General features: G+C 55.5%; 1 protein-coding gene and 1 non-coding gene across 2 annotated transcripts; both read right to left on the reverse strand.

The window, feature by feature from the left end:
- Window positions 1-7,419: 7,419 nt before the first annotated feature.
- SLS55_001332 lies at window positions 7,420-7,509 on the reverse strand. The gene has a single exon. It is a non-coding gene; the product is annotated as a tRNA-Asp (tRNA).
- A 7,259-nt stretch (window positions 7,510-14,768) lies between these two features.
- SLS55_001333 (uncharacterized protein) lies at window positions 14,769-18,806 on the reverse strand (the record flags this gene model as incomplete). The annotated part of the gene is made up of 1 exon (XM_066772828.1): window positions 14,769-18,806. The coding sequence occupies one exon, from the start codon at window positions 18,804-18,806 to the stop codon at window positions 14,769-14,771; it is 4,038 nt and encodes a 1,345-aa protein (XP_066638107.1).
- Window positions 18,807-19,287: the final 481 nt, after the last annotated feature.

Here is a 19,287-nt window from a genome sequence, read left to right on the forward strand (position 1 = left end):
GCAGAAGAACAAAAAGAAGAAATCCACGACGCGTACTAACGACAAAAATAACGACGAAAAAACAGCGGCGTCCGCCTCTCCCTCCCCATCGGCCCCTTCGTCGAGCCGGCCATCGCCGGCAAGGACCGCATGACGGGCCCCGCCTACGCCTTCCTCGTCACGCACGCCGCGACCGGCCGCAAGCTCCTCTTCGACCTCTCCGTCCGCAAAGACGTCGCCACCGGCTTCGCGCCCGCCGTCCAGTCCCGCGTCAACGACGCCGCAAACGAGTTTTGGGTCCGGTGGATCGATCCGATCGCCTCCTCCTCATCCTCCACATCTCCCGGAACCAAGGAAGATGAGAGGGGCAACGGGCTCAGGCAAGGCGAAGTCGAGGCGCCGCCGCGAGATGTCGTCGATGTGTTGAAGAAGGGTGGAGTGGAGCCGGGAGACGTCGAGGCCGTCGTGTGGAGCCACGCCCATTTCGACCACGTCGGGGATGTCACGCGCTTCCCGCGGGAGAAGACGGCGTTGGTCGTCGGGCCGGGGTTTAGGGAGGCGTTTGGAGAGGGATGGCCGAAGGTCGCGGAGGCGCCGGTGAAGGGCGTGGAGTGGGAGGGGAGGGAGCTGGTGGAGGTGGCGTTTGATGATGGAGGGCTGAGGATTGGGAGGTTTAGGGCTAAGGATTGGTGGGGCGATGGCAGCTTTTATTTGCTGGATACGCCGGGGCATGCGGTGGGGCATCTTTGCGGGTTGGCGAGGGTGAGGGGGGGCGAGGAAGGGGAGGAGGCGTTTGTGTTTATGGGTGGGGTGAGTGCTGCCGTTTTCGTTTTTTGGTTTCTTTCTCCCTGCGTTGCGTTGCGTGCACTGTGTTTTTTGCTTTGCTTTTCTCTCCTCTCCTCTCCCTCCGTCCTGCTGTTTTTTCGCTTTTGCTTTTGCTTTCGTCCCCCTACTACTACACCTTATTGCCCCCCGCCCCTCCCCTCCCCTCTCCACACCAAACCGCGTACCGTACGTACAGCAAGCCCCCGACTAACTCAAAGCCTCAAAAACAACAGGACTGCGCCCACCACCCCGCCGAATTCCGCCCCTCCCCCTACCTCCCCCTCCCCCACACCATCGCCCCCTCGCCCCTAGTCCCCCACCACCATTCATCCTCATCCTGCCCCGGCGCCCTCTTCACCCCCCTCCACCCCGCCGCCTTTTCTCCGCACGCCAAGGCCACAACACCTTTCTACACCCCGTCCCCCCTCCTCGCGCACGCTATCGACGCGTGCGTCTGGAGCGTTGAGGGGCTGATGGCGTTTGATGCCGATGAGCGCGTGTTGGTTGTGAATGCGCATGATGAGAGTTTGTTGGGGTGGCTGCATGGCGGGGACGGAGAGGGGAAGTGGGTTTGGCCGCAGGGGAGGCTGGATGGGTGGAGGGATGGGGATGGTGGGGAGGATGGGGTGGCTGGGGTGGGGGTGAAGGAGAGGGGGCGTTGGGCGTTTTTGGGGGATTTTGGGGGCGCGGTGGCGGTGGGGGAGGAGTAGGGGGGAAGGGGGAGTTGGTGATGGGGGGTGGAGGGATGGAGGGGTGGAGGGGTGGGGCTGACTGTGGCGGGTGAGTGGAAGGGCGGGAGGTTGGCTTTGTGGGGCGTTTATATGTGTTCTTCGCACTCTCTACTCTTGCTTTGGAATGACACGACTTTTGTCAATCTATGGGTCCATTCTGGATGTCAACAGAAGAACTGCGTTTGTCGTGTGGGATGGGGTTTGAGATTTTTTCTTCCTGGCATCGGCAATTTGCGCGGAAGCTTTCGGTGACGCTGAATGTGTGACGATAATGATGAGTCTCAGCATAGACTAACAGTGCTGAAACAAATAATTTATTGATGGTAATGAGGCTGTTGAAAGTAGTCTGAAATATCGGGCTGCTTTTGTAAGGCGAAAGGAGAAGAAAGAAAGGAAAGTGAGTTTGCAATCCACGGGGTAACGGGTTCGGGAAAGTGGGTACGATAGAGCCAGTTCGTGTCCACTAAGCTCCAGAAAATGAATAGTAGATATAAATGGTATGAAGGAAGAAAAGGCCGCTAAAGACCATGTCCTATCACGAGGAGGCTGGAGTTGCTTCAGAAACGCCGTCACTTGACACCCGTACAGTCTTGTGCAGGCTGGCCCATGCTCACCCACCAGGTTCGCCGCTACTTTAAAAGACTGTTCCAAGACCCCAAGATTCTTTTTCTGCAACAAAGCAGACTTACCTCTTGCTCTAATTAAGGAACACTATAGTGTCACTTTGTTTGGTCTTCCTCTTTTCCCGCGTGAACTCGCCTACGCGCCACTGTTGCGCGGCCTCATTGGGCCATGCGTGTGTTCCAGCAGTTAGAACAGCCATTTCGTGTAGCCCGCCAGTTTCATTGAATGCTGACTCTTTGCAACTGTTAAGCATGGTGAATACCATGACTTACAAATGATGATGGGTTGTACTGCCGCCCAGTCAGTCCTACAGGGACCCAAGCAGTGTTTGAAGGTGAGTCGCAACTAGCCGGGACGCAGTGAAGGATCCATGCAGATTTGACTGATCAAGGAATCTGCAGGTAGCTTTGAACTCCGGAGCATACGGGCGGAAGGGAGGCTTTTTCAAGAGGTTACTTGGGCGGGGGTCCGTTTGGGTCAATTGAGCGTTGGTTCCACGCGCTGTTGTGCATGCGAGGTTCAGCTGCATGTGCTCGGGTTTGTCAGGTGGATTTCGCTCGTGCAACGCCCAGAATGTTTGTGTTTCAGCGCTTGAAGTATAAGTAAAGCGGCGATGTCGCTGGCACATACGGATAAACACCATTGAGCGCGCCCTTTCCCAGCCCGGATACGCCAATCAACTTCAGTCACTGTCGGTTCCGTTCCTTGTTTTGGCTAAGCAGCGGTCGGGCTTTCTGCGAGGTAGTGGACGGTGATAAGCATCATTGCAAATAAATGCTGTTAATGAGTAGCATGTATCGCACTCGAGTACTCACAGCGAGATAATAGATGATGCCTGAAAAGGAAGATTTCTACGCCATTAGCGGAGATCTGTGAGCAAATGCGACTCCTTGTCTTGTTCAAAGCTGCCACTGGGAAGCTCGGTCCAGTGAATTAAAAGAGCGTCCCAAGAGCAGTCAGTGCAAAGTGCACACAAGACCCACCAAACAGCCACCCGGCGACACACGCGCAGGGATACACGCCTTAGTCATCAGGCACCATGCATGTCCCGCCCGGCTGGCTGGGTGGCTGGATGCCTGACCTGGGGCTGCCTGCTGACATGGCGCCTTGATCCAGCCGCGCTCAACGCCTCCTCCCTCACACACACATCCTCCGCCCTTCGCCTCGCACACCCGCTCCCGTGCCGCACCCGCTCGCTTCCGCAAAACACCCCCCTGTCTCTATGCACGTACAATGTTCGCAGACGTTCGAACTTGGCCCGATGCTCCCCGCCTCCCCAAACAAGGCACTTGCAGCTGCCTCGTGCTCTCTCACCGTGCACGTCTCTGCGGCACAGCAGCGCTGCGCTGCGCCGCGCTGCGCTGGGGTGCGTGCGTGCACGTACGTACGTACGTACGTCGCACATGCCGTCCACGCATCTCGCTGTGGTTGTGTGGCTGGGCGAAGGTGCGCAACTCTTTCTGGGTGCTGTCGCTCGTTTGGGGATTATATCGTATGTAGGTGCTGCTGCTGTTCGCCATGCCAACCTCACCCCGGCCGGCCGGTCGGCGGCGGGTGCGGGCTGGCTGACTGGCACATGCGACGGCTGCAAGTCAGCCTTTGCGCAACGCGCGCTGGCGAATGGGGTTTGGAGACCTCGTGGGTGCGGCGCTAGCCACTGCGGCGGCGCTGATCAGCTGATGTCTACGTATTTTTGGGCAGGCTGAGATTTTGCTTAGTGCTGGACTATCTACCCTCTTGAAGGGGCCGCGCGGGATGGCGAGATGGAAGTAACTTGGGGCGATGTGAGTGATTGTTTACGTACACAGACTGGAGGCCATTCACTCTGCCCTCGAGCGTTGTAAACATCCGGCTTACTACTCCTCGAGAACGCCTCTCGATTTTCGTGGCAGCTTTTGAATCGCACGGTGGCGAGGGGTTATGTTCCGGGAATGTTCCTTCTGATCCTCTTCCGGTTCAACGGAGGAACGCATCCCTTTTTTCCCGCGGGAGACGCTGGACTCTACGGTGACGTGGGGGAATACGTCGGGGACGCAGGACTATATCCCTGCGAGGCGGGCCGATCCGTCGCATTCTCTTTGGCTTGAACGGAAAGCTTCTTTTTCCTTACAGGAGATACCGACCTCCGTGGGGATGTAGGGGAATAAATAGGAGCTGTGGGGGAATACCCTGGAGATATGGACGAATATCCGGAGATTTGGGGGACTGCATCGCTGTGGAGCGGCAGTATCCACTGAGACTCCTCCATCCACATCTCCCTGGGATATGTTCTCGTACATCCACCAGCCGCTCAACGGCTGCACAGTATCCAGCGGCGCCGGGGGCGTGTATGCCGCACCTCGACCGCCCTCAATGACCGTTGATTGCTCACGAGACTCCCCACGGATCCCGCAACCACGGTCATTTGATACTTCCTCCCATTGTCATCCCCCAGGGGGCACAGGCTGGGGCATCCACAGCACACGCTATCAAGCAACTCGCCCTTCGACCTCGGCCCACACGCTTCGCCCCGCCCCGCCATCCCCGTCCCCGAAGCAGAACGCTCGCCAGCCACCCGGAAATCTACGGCGTCCCGCTCCGACATGGGATGGCAACGTCGCAATCACGTCGTCCCAGAACTGGACGACCTGGCTCAGCCCCCACCGGAAAATGCTACATGGGTGTGTAGTTGAATCCAATATCTGGATGGAGCGTTTCCGGATTCAGAGCGCGCACATCTACGTCCGGACATTGGATTCAACTACCTCTGTAATTCTTCGATGATGGCTCACATCTTCTTCCCTTGTGTCCGCTGGCACACTTAAAGAAAGGATCGATCCTCAAACGAGACAGCACCATGCGCCGCAGCAGCAGCAGCAGCAACAACATTTCCGCAAAGCGCCGCCGGCTGCGCTGGCTCCTCGCCCGGCAACGTGCTGTCTGCTCCATATCCAGTCTGCGGAGCCTTCATCAAGGCGCCAGCCGGTCGGGCGTCGTCGCCGTCGAGCAGCGTGACCCAGAAGACCGGCGTCGTACGTGTGGCGTGGGAGAAGTCCTTCAGCTGCATGGCGGCGCGCGCCCCGTGGAGAGGACTGAGGCGAATACTTATGACCTTGTCCGCGTCGGTCGTGCTGAACCCATGCGCGCAGGTCGTTGGGGGTTGGCGATGTCTCTTTGCCCATCTCGTCCTCGACCTGACGGTCATGCGGTGTGTGAGACTGGGCCAGCGTCGCCGCCGAAAATTCGACGGTTGGCGATGGATGGATGGTGTCTCATGTCGACCGCCGCGCGGCGTGCTCGGCTCTCCTTCTTGCAGTCCGCGTGCAGCGCGACCGAAGGAGACGGCGTCGGCGTTGATGTGGAAGCTTAGCTGGGTTGAGGATCGATCGTGCGGATCAGACGTCTTCCCGGCCGGATCAGCGTCAGATGGTGGTGGTAGTGGTTCTTGCTGTGCGCATGGTACCTGGTGTCGGTGTGTGGGTTCCTGGGGACTGAGGCCCCGTTATCCTTCAGCCATGTTTCGAATTGGTGAATTGACTGGAAGAATTTAGGGGGATGACCCGATACGTGGATCGTGCGGCCCAGGAGCGCGTCGTCGGGGAGGACGAGGGCATCTCGGGGTGGTACAGTTTTACGCCTCGATCTCCCTGGGCGGTTGATGATTCACGTCGGGTGAATCAGGTGTGAGGCATGTGGCTGGCGATTTTTAGAAGGTGAGACGGGAGCTAGTTCTGCTCCTCTTGAATGGGGAGCCCACGAGCTCCAAGGGTGACTGGGGGTCCTCGATGGGCTTCGGGATCTGATAGCTAGACGGGGTCGTGGTCCCGTTCTCGATGTCCTTTTTGAGCGCCTTGCTGTTTGCGGGAACTGGGCCGAGCCAGGCCCTTGGTTCGGTAAGCTGCTGGGACTGGGTGTTCCTACGCGCCGTATTGGCGCCGGCCTGAAGGATGTCCTTGACGGTATCGGGTGGCAGATCGGAGGAGGATCGAAAGGACTGGCTGGCGAGGGAGCTTCAGACTACGTACTCTTTGCCTATTGCCATGTTGCTTGCGGCAGGACCTCGAGAGGAGTGTCTCCGCTGATGAGATGGAAAACCACGGGTGGTTTCTCCGTTAGCATTATCGGCCTTGGGCTGTGGTTGAATGCTTGTCCGAGGCCACTGCTGCCTGATTGTGTTGCACAGAGACTGTCTGGTTTATTGCGAGGATTGGTATGTACAAGCGCCGCAGGCAGGTCTCTTGTAGCCTGCGAAGGAATTCGTTGAATACGAAGGAGCCTTGTTGCCTACGATGGAGCTCGTGTCCGATTGATTGACGGTACAGTAAGGTACAGTAACTGGTCACGTCAAAAATGCATGGTGTTGGCTGTTCAAGATTGTCGAGAGACTTCGATACAATGTGGCTGTATGCCAAGTAATGTCTTCTAACCCGAGCACGGATTACATCGAGCTCATCCCATAGGGTGAGCCGAGTGTATGGCCCAACTATTCTCACTATCTTGATCGCCAGCAGCAAGAAGTCACTGAAACGCACATTTTGCCCTTTGCGCTTACCTTTTATCTCTGTGCAGGACAAGAATCAGCGAGAGGGAGTTTATCGCCCATGGTTGGACAATGCGACCACTCTCATGGTATGGCCGACTAACCCGATGAAGCGGTTATTGGGTCCTGCCCAAAGGCGCACCTCTCCTGAAAGAGGTCAACCAAAGACAAAGTCCAAGGTCGAACGTCTGCATAAAATTGAAACGCGTCAGCACCACTGGTATCCTTTGTCTGAATGTTTTCCAGAGTCTTTGACGGATGGCGCTTTCTGGATGCGGCAACTTCTTCACTGTAACACTAACCTCACTACTGGTGCTTTGATATGGTGAGGCGCAGAGGAATTACACAGCTCCCGGAAAGGCAGGTTATAGGCCGTAATCAATCACAGGACACGCAATACATACATATATGTGGTTTGCGACGGCTTTGCGTAGAAGCTGAGCTCGTTATCAGTGAAGGCAGAGCTTAGAGGTGAGCATAACAATGGAATCATGAATCAAGACCGCAGGGTCTTCTTCCGAACCACGGATAACCAAAAGAGTGAACCGCAGTCCACGTTTCCCCGCGCTCGGATGTGGCTCGGGTCCGCCCGCCAGCCGGGTTGCCGGAGTTACCCGACTCGGTTAGCGTCGGCTCGGCTTACCCGATCCGGTCCCGATATCAAAAATTTTTTGAACTCGCCCCACCACTCACACCCATCCCCAGCCCCCCAACAGGCATGCAGAGGGCAAAAAGCTAGGACTCTCCGACGGGGAATCGAACCCCGGTCTCCCGCGCTTGATAATAGAGGCTATTGACAAGCGGAAATCATCACCACTAGACCATCGAAGATGAGAAGCTCCATGAAGGAGCTGATGGAGCTGTTGTGGAAGAAACAGGTTTGCTAGCATACATATACTGTAATGCAACTAACTCAGCGCTCAAGAGAGGTCCGGGAACTTGTCCTGTCTGGGGCAAACCGTTGTAAAGGGGTGGGTTGGTCAACTGTGTCGTGCTCGACTGGACCGTATTCCACCTCCCCGCCGCCGGCGAAGCCACGATGCTCACCGTCTTTCACCGACAACGATGTCGTGGAGAGCGTGGGAAACGGCCCCGGACTGGACGCTTCGTATCAGCTTATGCGCAACGTCTTCGTCAGAGTCTTCGACCCCTACCACCCGCCTGGTACTTTCGTTGTCACTACGAGCGCAGGAAGGTTATCCGATCCCAGATGAGAGACCCGCTATGAGCTCTGGATGAAGTGGACGCCGAGAGCGCTCTTCTTCCTCTTTGAGCGGACGTACTTGGGCAATGGCCCCCACAGATTGTTTTCTGGTCCGGACGTCATTCGCCATGATCCATATCTCCTTCTGCTTTCTCCTACGAGCTCTCGCACCAAACCTCAAGCTTGACTATATAACCTTTCGTCCTATGGAGATGCTGACAGGAATCCTCAGCGGCCTTGATGCGGCAGTTTGGAAACCACGCCGATACCACATGCGGACAGCATTTATGGGCTGCATGTACCCAGCAAACAAGCAGCGAATTTTGTTCCACCAGTCTCACTCGAGAGCGGTATTCCCGCCAGGGCTGTCGTTTTCGCCCGGCTCATAATCAGCGGTAAGGATAATGCATCCCAGGTCATCTACCACGCTATAATCTTACCGCCGCAAACCCCCGTTCTCCACTACCGCAATCCCCCTCCTCCTTGCCCTCCCGCTCGTCTTAGCGCCGCATGTGGCTGGCTCAAAATAGCGGAGTCAACGAAATCTTTGGTGGAGCTGAAGAGGGCGAAGGCTGCGGTACAGATGTGCATAAGCCTCATTACGTATGCCGGATTGCAATTGCTGGGAGCACTAACAACACCAATGACATCCCGCCAGCCAACTGACCGGGCAAGCAGTGCGGGAAAAGTGCAGTCGCTCAGTAAGCATTCAATGCAGCTGAGCAACTGGCTCATGCTGCATTTCGTGTCCGAGCGCCAGTCGCACCTACGTCGTACACGAATCTATAGATTTGATTGTTTGCACAAGAAACAGCAATGTTAGAAGCAAATTGTTCCATGCACACCGCTAAAGATCAGTGGAAATCTTACAGAAGATGCTCATGCGCCTTTTCGATCTACGACACCCCCATGCGGGTTACACTGGATTTCATGCCCCCGGCAAACGTGTTACTGTCCTCCAGCATCGCGTTTCAACTTCTCCAACTGGTCCACGAGACCAACGTAATTGGAAAGCGCAACTTACACCGCCTTTGGCCCGCTAACTTTAACTCCTCCGGCGAGCCAACCCGCAACATCGAGCCCCAGGGCGCCCCCGCCCTGCTCAGCAAGCCAGATGGCACCGTCGGATACGCTGCTTTCGGTGTAACGGTCGTGCCGAATCATATACGGGCGTGCTCGTAGTCCAAACGGAGGGCTTAGCTTTCCCCCGCACCTCACGCACTGCTGACTGCATTGGAAGTGCTCAGACTCGAGGGCCGACACAAAGCAGCTGTCTCGCAGCCACATGTTCTTCAGCTCCAACCAGGCAAAATGAGCATTGTTGAAATTCGAGACACAAGTCAACGTCGCGAGTAGTTCATATGTCGGCGTTTGGCTGTTTGTGATTGAATCGTTCGAAACGTAAACTTATAATGCTAAGTGGAATCTAAAGATAGAGAGCTTTCAAGCACGTAAACTTGTGGCGTAGAAATGCGTGCTGTATTTCCCAAAGAAGAAAGTGCTCAGACTGCAATGCGCAGCCTTGCTATGTCAGCAAGCCGCATATGCAGAAGAGCACAAGGCTCATGATAGCAACCGGCCTCGTCACGGATCACCATATGGAGTCATTCTGACTGCAGAATGCATGTGCATATATACTTACGGCATTCGCACTGTGGATCTTACATATAAGCGGGCGAGGTTATAGATAAGAGCCGCAGCTGACGGCTAGCGCGAAGTGGTGCTTGCATTCAACCCGCCTTTCTGATTCGCCAATTTATTAGATTAAGCTGAATTCCCTCGAATGCATTATCAACAATCCAATCGGCGTTACATTCAACATGCAGTCGACGCTGGTTCTGAAATATGCGGGCGCGGAGGAAGCATTTTCCAAAAAGCGCAAAAGTTCTTGTGCAAGGGTTTGTGTGGTGTAGTATCATGTACGTTTTCTGAGGTTACAGAGAGCCCCTCCGTTAGCGTCGCTTATGATATGTCAAGCATTCAGTTGGATAATTTCTTGTAGGGCTTGATTATAAAATGGGGATTCAGCCCGCTGAACAATAATCAATAGCTTACACAGGAAAACTGAAGAATCCACTACCCTTCAGTGCAAAATTTCTCATCTTGCTCCATTCATCCAGCTTCACTATGGCTTTACTTCTTATCGCCTTTGCATTGTCAATGGTTGTTTTGGCTGCACCGTTGCAGAACATTACCATTACTGTCCCAGAAGGAACATCCAACCATGGCGATCCGCGCCTTCTGTGCACCCCAACAAAAGCAACCGATGTCATAGTCTTCTTCCTTGGCAACTACTTAGCACATGTTGCGACCATACTCCCACTTCCTGGAGAGGCCCCGATTCCACTGTTTCTTGCCATGGTATCTACTTTGTTCTACCCTACGTCTGGGGTATGTAGAGGAATAGATGCCATAAAGAGACACGCAATATTCTACAGAAGCAACCCTCTCAAAACTGCTCTAAGAGCAGGTGCACTTGCTGAGGTTGTTCGTACGCGGCACTGGGAGCCCCAACCTGGAGATCAGCTCGACGGTATTGAAGTACCACATCATCCACATGGGCCAAACACTCCAGCGAAAGACCAAGTAAATTCAACCCAGCTGGATCCTCGGGAAACCGACCGAGAAGGTGCAACTGAGGATAATGTTCTTCCACAGCAGGAGACCGTGGACGCGCAGGAAGATAGAACACCGACAAAATGTGCGCGGTTGGATAGTCACACGTTTCCCGAGGCATGCTTCGAGCCTGCGACATCACTCTGGAGCTCTGGTGGTCGCATTGTCCACGGTCATTGCCGTTTACCAAAAGGGTATGCACTTGCTATCCTTCCACCGGATGCGAAGCTGTGCTATTGCGACATTCCCAACAAAAGCACCGAGTCCGAAAGCGATGCCGGCCACGGATTCAAAGACATGCTGAATTGGAAAACGGGTTTGAGTTGGTGTATCGACTGCGACCCCGGCGACCATGGCACATCGAACCACTCGACCAACTTGTGTTCGTCATACTCCGTTCCACGCGTCGTATTTTCAATCTTTCAACTTATGTACGCGAGCTTTACACTATACCGAACCAAGGGAGACCAACTGGACAAGTACGGTTATGCCGCCTTTGGGTTGACCGTTACTCCATATTTGGTCATGTCTTTCGTCAACTTGCTTGGATCGCTTTTCACGCCCACTTATCCAAGTGTCTATCTCGTCCAGACACGCATCATGGAAGAAGCCAAGCTTCGAGAAGGAGGGTTCTTCGAAGGTATGATCGGAAAAATTGACAGTCAATTCCCTTGCCAGCAGACCCAGAAGGAACGGCGTTCGAACTCTTCGGAGCGATTCGTCGACGATCACTTCAGACTGATTGTCACCCTTAGTAGTAGTGGTCGTGAGTGGGAGGTAAAAGTTGGCAAATGTGAAAAACTTCTGTTCACTGGCAAGCCTTTTGAAAAAGAAGGACGAGAGAGAGAAGAACAAGATACTGAGAATTTCCCTTGTTCAACTTCGTGGTATACGGTAGTGAACTCAACGACTCGATCGATAATCATGCAGTCCATAAGCACTGGTATCGGCAGTCTCACTTTTGCTATTATTGGTCCCCTTTCACATTTCAAGAATGGAGAGAGTACAAAAGCCCAACGTGGATGGACTATGGCTTGGCTGGTATTGGGTATTTCATGCGGCCCACTGTTCTATCTGACCATAGAGAAGTTATCCAACTCCGTCTCAATGTACTCCGACGGTGTCGATACCTTTGGGCCCCCTCTTTTCTTCATTTTCTTTTTTGCGCTATATGGAGCGCCTGCCGTTGGCGGTATGGTTGTTGTCGGTCAGATGCTCGTGGATTACGGCAGTTGCATTAAAGTGGGCTAAAGATCCGTCGGGTTAGTACAATATTGTTATTTATCCAAGGTGGAGATTCCAAATATCACGAATTCAAACTCCTACACAATATTTTATCTACTTTGTTAGTACTAACCTAACATAATACGATCGATGCTGACCTGGGCGCGACGCTGGGGCAGGAAGATCATGGAGAAAACCCTTCAGAGCATGACGCGCACTTGCGCTCGACTCGAGGGGTCCGCGGCTCAGAACACATCCTGGCAAGCCTCGGACGAGCCTCCGCTGCGGCAAATGGTGGCCGAGCTGGTGAAAATAGAGATAAACGAGCTGAACGAACGTCGCTAGGGGTTGAACCGACCGGCCTCGCCCACGCCCAGCCCCGGTTCGACTCCGTCGCGAAGGAGCCCATCTCCATCAGCCCCCTCGCCAAGCATGTCTCCTCAACTTCCAGCTCCTGCTCCGACAAGCCCCGGCGGAGATCTTGCCGTTGCGGATCCCGACGATGCTCCAACGTCTGGCACTCTGGCAGTCCTACTCCGGTACCACTGCAGACTTCACAACGGCAGACTCAACTCCCGTTCCAACCCAACCCCCTGAGCCGCTCTCGACGGCTGCCCTTTGCGGTGGTGCCCGCGAGCAATCAACATACACCCAAAGTCCCATTACTCCCCCGACTGGGCAAAGGAGACGCCGAAAGCAACGACGGGGGCTGGGAGCTGGTTAGCAGGACGGCACAAACGGGGAGGGTTCCGGGGCACGTACGGTCTGAATGACAGGCATTTTCTAAAAGCTTATGTTTACGTCTATATCTTGTATTCAACTACCGATCCCATGTAAAATTGTTGAAGGCTGGTGTTAAGTATGTCCAGCGATTTATAGGTTGCGGTTTTCTTTGCACCAAGCCTACTACGGCTGCAGGATGACCGGGTACCAAAACACCCTGGAAGGGCTGGCCCCCTTGATATATTGCTACCATTGCGGACGCCATCACCCCCATCTATACGAAGCCGGCGTGCACGATCAAAGCAGGGCTGATCAAGCAGTTCAATCCTCCCCTCCACACTCACCGGAGCCAGATCTCATGCATGAATCGCATCCTCCGCCGCCAGGAGATGGAAGCGTTGCTGGCAACCGCAGAACTTGGATGCGAGCCGAAGGGCCGCCTGTCTGGGAAGAGCGGCCGCGGGGAGGGGGAAGAGGCACGGATGATACCGACGACATCCCGCCGCCAGCCGATGGCCAGAGCAACCAGTGAATGTAAGGTGCGGTTCTTGAGTTAGTCCCAGCAGGTACAGTCCAGCAGCGAAAGAAGCCTTTCACTGCTCCAGAAAACTGAGTTCTCGGGCTTGACTCGACCCTACGATACGACGGGGGGGGGGGGGGGGGGGGGGGGGGGGGGGGGCCTTGGCACCGAGGAAGTAGGGAAGAGCCGAAACTTTTGAACATTGCAGCTTACGAACTTCCCGTTCGGCATCATAGCAATCACCGGGCTCGCCGGCCGTGCATATGGGTTCCGGAGAGGAAAAGGTGCCCCCTATCGAGCATGATACCAAGGAAGTAGTTTCTCCCGAGTGAGCTCCCACACTGCCGTGTCATGACGTACGGCTACAATTTCCGTCCTCGTTGGCGACAACCCAGGCTTGCATATGGTCGGCGACTACGACGAAGTATCATCTCCTGGAACAGATCGAACTGGTTCGATCCGGCGAAGAGATACGCACGTTCGGAGGAAATCCTGACACTCATTCTCCCACTTGATCAAAGCCAGCCGACAATAAAGCGGCATCAAGGCATGCTCGGCGATGAAGGTTGAAGAGTAGAGCCTCGGCGAGCACACTGCCCGGTACCCCATTAAGTATCAGCCCTTCGCGGAACACAGCACGAATGCGGGTTGAGACAGAAATCACAGGACCAGCACAACAAACGTGGACAAGAACAACTTTTATTGTTCGAGGAGGGAAATAAGCAAGAGAGAGAGACAGCTGGAGAGAGAAACGACCCGCTGATATTTCCATTCCATCCCTTTCCCAGCCCCTTTCATTTCGGGATTCCCTTTCCCCCCCAGGTTCACGATAACCCATGAAAATGTTGTTTCCCCACCACCCACCGCCGGAGTAGTAACCGCCCCTTTCCATCCCATCCATCCCAAACAGAGCAAAACACCTCCCTCCCCTCCCTCCGCAGACGGATTGTCCGACGTGTACCATCCCATCCCATCCGTAAAGAGAAAAACAACAAAAAACAAGACACAAGACACAAGACACAATATAGAGTTATGACAAGCGAAGCGAAAAAAACCAGAGGCTCGGGCCTGCCCCCCCCACAATCATCTTTCGCACCGATTTGCAATCAGAAACAACAAGACAACGACAAGAAGAACATGTTAAACCATCTTTTTCTTCTTCGCCCTTTCTTATCCGTATGGCAAGTTGTGCTCAGTAGTGTGCCAGAAAATATCTGCGTGGAAAAAAAAAAATTGAAAAAGACTCAACGCAATTAGAGGAGAAGAAAGAACTTGAGACAATGAAGAAGAAAAAAGCAAAAAGACCGTGAAATAACCTGCCCCCCCACCCCCCAAAAACTGGTCGATCGATGTGACATTGCAGGCGCGCCCGATTTGATACAAGCAAAAACAGACACCTCCCTGATATCACCAGCCCTGTCTCAAAAGAACGCCGCATAGACGCGTGTCGGGTTTTTTAAAAGTTGAGTTAATAAACTCCGAGCGATGCGCCGCGGAGTATTATGCAGCCCCGAGGCCGCAGCAAAGAAGTGAACATTTTATCAGAAAAGGGTAGAAAGGTCAAAGGGGGTTGAAGTAGCCCTGTGGAGGGCAAATCCTGCTGAAAAGGACCAAACTCGCGGTTTGAACAACGGAGAAGAGGTATCGTGCAATACACGCTTTGCGAAAAAGTGAAGGCAAAAGAGCTTGTTCGACTTTGGAACTTCGGGCGAAGAAATGAATGAAAAACGATCAAAGCAGTCGATCATCAATCTGACGGGACGAGGCTGTGTCATACGAAAACGCAGGGCAAGCGCTTGTTATCTAAAACATAGCGCCTTCTTCGACCGGAGGTGCTGTTGGTGGCGCCCTCATGGGTGGTGCCTCCTCGCTGCTGTGGTTTGAAGAGCGGAAAAGCGATGGGTTGCTGCCCTTCCGCATTCTCGTGCGAACTTTGTTGTCTCCATCTTCTGTGCTGGGTCTACCATCCGAGGTCGTGGTGCTGGAGGAGTCGGAACGACCAAAGCCGAAGCGCCGGCGCATGGGGTTAATCGGAGGCAACGGAGGCGCAACCTCGCCCATGCCATTTCTCAGGGAAGCACCTGCAGGAAGCTCGATGGTGTCGACCACGGATGTCGAAGACACGAACATTGGCTCGGAAATGAGAGATTTGGCGATCGACTTCTTGCGTTCCGGAGGAACAGCGCGACGGGGCGGAGGCGCCGCGGCTATCGCCGGAGACGAGTGGTTCGAATGTGCGGCGAAAGTGGCCGCCTTCGTTATGGTCGGAGCGATGCCGGGGCTGTGGCCAGCAGACCTACTGCCTGGAGCGATGGGCGAACGACCCGGAGCGAAACCAGGGGAGACGTGGGGTGTAGCACCGGCTGAGACAGGCGCGACGCGCGGCATACCATTAGGTACGCCCGTCTGAATTGGATGCAGAGACTTCTGATCGAAATAACCAGATGCGGAAGGCCTGCTGCTGCTTCGCATGCGTAGCGCCGGAGGATTCGGCGGTGGCTCGATAACAGGTGATTCAGGAGTAGGCAAACTAGCCCGCGGAATTTGCGTCGGAATAGGGGGAGGCGTTTGATCCGAAGACTCGCGCCGACCAGTACGACTCCGGGACCGACCAGACACGGCAGAAATTTGCGAGTTCGACCTGCTGCGTTGTCCACCGCTCGCCGATGGAGAACGGCTCTTGCTCGACTGATCGTTGCCGCTAGCTCCACGAGTTAGGCGATCCTCAAACTCCCTGCGGTAGTCGTCATCTGAAGGCATTGGGCTGTTTGCTAGTCTCTCCCGTTGCTTCTTCAGATGCTCCTCGCTCGTCCGAGAGAGAGAAGCGTTGCTGGCATTCGCGCCCATTCCGAGCATGTTGATTGACTTGGAGCTTGCCGGCGGACGACTGGCAAGGGTATCACGGCTCGACTTCGCACGAAGCATGCCGAACGCCTTCATGGCCCCGCCCATACTCGGTGTCGGGCTGCCAGAGCGACTCTCGTCCATTTTGCTCTTCAGAGCCTCCTGGATAGCCTTCTGTCTCTCCTCTAGATCCTTCTGGAATGCCTCGCGTTCCGCAAGAGTGGCATGGCTGACATTCCTGCTGTGTTTGGATTTCATTTCCTGCTCCCAAGGCGCAGCTTGTTCACGGTCCGGCTCTTGATCTTTCGAAGGCTCTGAACGGTACGATCCCGTGCTGGGACCGGGTCTGGGGAATGGTTGAGTCTGAGGCCTGTCGACGGGGCTGACGGAGCTCAGGCTATCTGCTTCACCGTAGTAGCTGCCATCCAGATCCTCCAAATCCCAAGGGTTTGAGTGGCTGTAGCTGGAATGGCCGGGAGTATCAGAAATCAAAGAACCGGCCGTCAAGTGCGTAGATTTGCTGTGATTATTGTCGTCATCGTCCTCCCGGTCGTTGTCATACACCGAGGAAACGCCGCTTTGCTCGCTATGGTTCCGCAGATGCTGCCTGATCATGCTGTTAAGCCCGCCGCTCTCAGGGCCGAGAGTCGGAGAGTCGAGATCCGTCGCATCAGACTTGACCATAGTGGAGACCGAGGACTTGCTCTCTGACTCGTGCGGCGAGTTGAGAGCTTGCAGCATGTTCTCAGAAGCGCGGGAGGCCGGAGAAGCAAGGCCAGGAGATGACCGCAGCGCAGGATGTTCGTGTACGGGCGGCGGTGAACGAAGTGTCGGCGAGACGCCAGCAGAAGACCCATGGTTGCTCCTCGAAGCAAGAGGGCTTTGCGGCTTGCTGCCAGGCCTTGAGAACGCCCGGTTCACGGGAGATCGAAGAGGTTGGACCTCGGGGACAGAATCGTCGTCCTCATCGTCGCTCGAGTTGCGGGAAGAAAAGAAAGTAATCTGTTGCCCTTTGGGGCTCTCCTCAGCAGGTTCATCGTTAGCTTGAGCTTGCATTTGCTGCTTTGCGCGCTGGAAAACAGAAAAGGCCGATTTTTTCGCAGGCAGCTCAGGTGATGCTGGCTCGGGAAGCACCATTTCCTCCGGGATTTTCTTGGGTGGCGAAGCCAGCTTCATAGCTGGCGTCTGTCTCGGCGGCGAACCTGGCGTAGGAGGCAATGCCTGCGTCGGCGGTGAAACTGGGCTAGGAAGTGTGGTGGGCTTCAGAGGTGAAGCCAGAACTCTGGGAGCCGGCACCACGCTGCTGGAATTGGTTCGGGATCGAGAGCGGCTGGGGCGTTCTTCGATCTTTTTCTCCGGCTCCTCTTCCGAATCGGATGAGGGTCTGAGGTCGTCCAGATCAGCCGCTATTTCGGTGCGAAGCGCGTCGAGTCTCTTCCGAGCATCCGACGCGTTCTTGGACGTAGCAGGAGGCTGCTTGGATTTTACCTCCGACTCCTTGTTCTTCATCTCGAATTTGTTAAGCCTTTCCTGAACACCCCTCGACGGCGAGCGTGAGGGCTTCCTCGGTGGTGGAGTCTCTCGGCCTTGCAACATCTGCTTCTGCCGTTGCATGTACTGGGTCTCGTCGAATTGGCGTGCTGGCTTTTGGAACGCTCCCATAGCAGTTGCCTTGCCGCGGTCTCCGGGCTGAATAGCTGACGCAAGGGGGCTGTTGTCATCCAAAGGGCTGATGGGAGGGAAAGGGCTGGTCGGAGAGGACGTTGCGAGAGCAGGACTTGACTGTTGCGAATCACCATCTATGGCTGCCTTGAAACTTGCCATGTTGGCCAAAGGCGCAGACGGCGGCGGGCTGGCAGGACGGTATTGGTTACCGCGGTTGAAGCGGTCGCTGAGGTTCGTCGCACTTCTTGTTTGGGTAAGTGGAGGAGTTGCGCGTCCAGTTGTTATCGACCGTTGCTTCTGGAGAGAGTTGAGTCTGCTGATTGCGGAGTTTCCCTCGGTGTAGTTCCTATCGAGACCCTGGTCATAAAGTCTCCTGCCCTTAGTACCGGTGCGCTCAAGGCTAGATGCCGATGGCGGGGGAACGGCATTCGCGCCCTGCGACGCGATGGATGTGGCAGCAGTGGATGCCCGAGCGCCAGCTCCGGAAGCCGTCGAGGAAGCGGTTTCGCGGCGACGAAGGGACCCTGAGAACGACGAGGCGTGCTTGAGTTCGTGCGCGGGGCTTCCTGGCTCTTCATCCTCCTCTTCTTCCTCACCATCTTCATACCCCTCTTCTTCACGCTTCTTCCGACGTTCTTCGGCCCGCATCCGCTGGTATGCCGACATTCCTACATCATCATCGTACAGAGCTCGGTTACCCAGGTAGACCTTCTGACGGCCGCCAAAAAGAACGTTGCCTTCTCCTGGACGTGACCGGCTCATAACGCTTCCGCTGTGGATTGAGTCACCGTCATCGGTACCGTAGTCAATGGAGCCGGACCTTCCGGCGAGGAAGGGAGGCCGAATGGAGTCGTTGATGGAGGCGACTTCAGCGATATCCGTCAAGCCTGCAGGGTTAAAGCCAAAGTCCGTTAGCCGTGACTGGCGCTTGGAGAAGAGAACGCTATCGTCGCTTGCTTTACCCAATTTCGACTCCGGATCATCCTGCTCTCTGAGCATGCTGAATCGAGCCGAAAGATTGGGCATAAGAAGACTGGTCCGAAAGTTGTCTGTTGAAGGCAGAGCCTGGGACAAGTCTAGCTGTGGCTTGGCCGGCTCTTCCTCCTTGTTCTTCTTGCCCCTCTTGCTCTTTTTAGTTGTCGGCGGCGGGCCATCGGCGGCGCTCTCGAGGGCCGCCTCGGTTTTCTTGCGTGTGAGGAAACGGTTCATGGTCGCCTTGTATAGGTTAGTCATGCGTATGCTGGACAGAGACGCTCTGCTCCGCGCCGAGCTGGTGGAGCTCGATGAGCCGGCGTCCGAGAGGGACGACGACGCCCGCGGCGGTTGGATCATGGCGAAGTGTGTACGTACGAATGAGGCGGCTCAATGGGTCCCAAAGGTCAGCTTTTGACAACGCAGCGCGGCGCGCGAGCTGGGCGAATGGTCAGCAACGTCAGGCAGGCAGGGCAGGCCGGCGGCAAGCGGCGGCGCTGGCGGAACGACGACCGGGGTGCTTTATGATGTGGCCGCGAGAGATCGACGTACTTGCAGGACGCGTCCTTCCTCCGCGAGGTGTTTACTTGTAGAGAGCGTGACGTTGCACTGCAGCGGCCATGCAGAATAATGCGAACTGAGACGAGTGCGATATGCTTCTTTCCGGGGGTGAAAGGTGGGACGAGGGCCGTGGAGGTCGGGGGCCGGGCTGAACGAGCGGACGCTGTGTGGGAGCAGCAAAGGGAGCGGTGGTGCGGGCGGTGGTGAGGTGGTTCGGATGCGCACGCGGCGGCGCAGGGCTGTGGATATGGGTGTCCTGGCGTAGTGCTCGGGTGTGGCG

The sequence above is a fragment of the Diplodia seriata genome (genome assembly GCF_021436955.1).
Source record: "Diplodia seriata strain FDS-637 chromosome Unknown scaffold_1, whole genome shotgun sequence".
NCBI lineage: Eukaryota > Fungi > Ascomycota > Dothideomycetes > Botryosphaeriales > Botryosphaeriaceae > Diplodia > Diplodia seriata.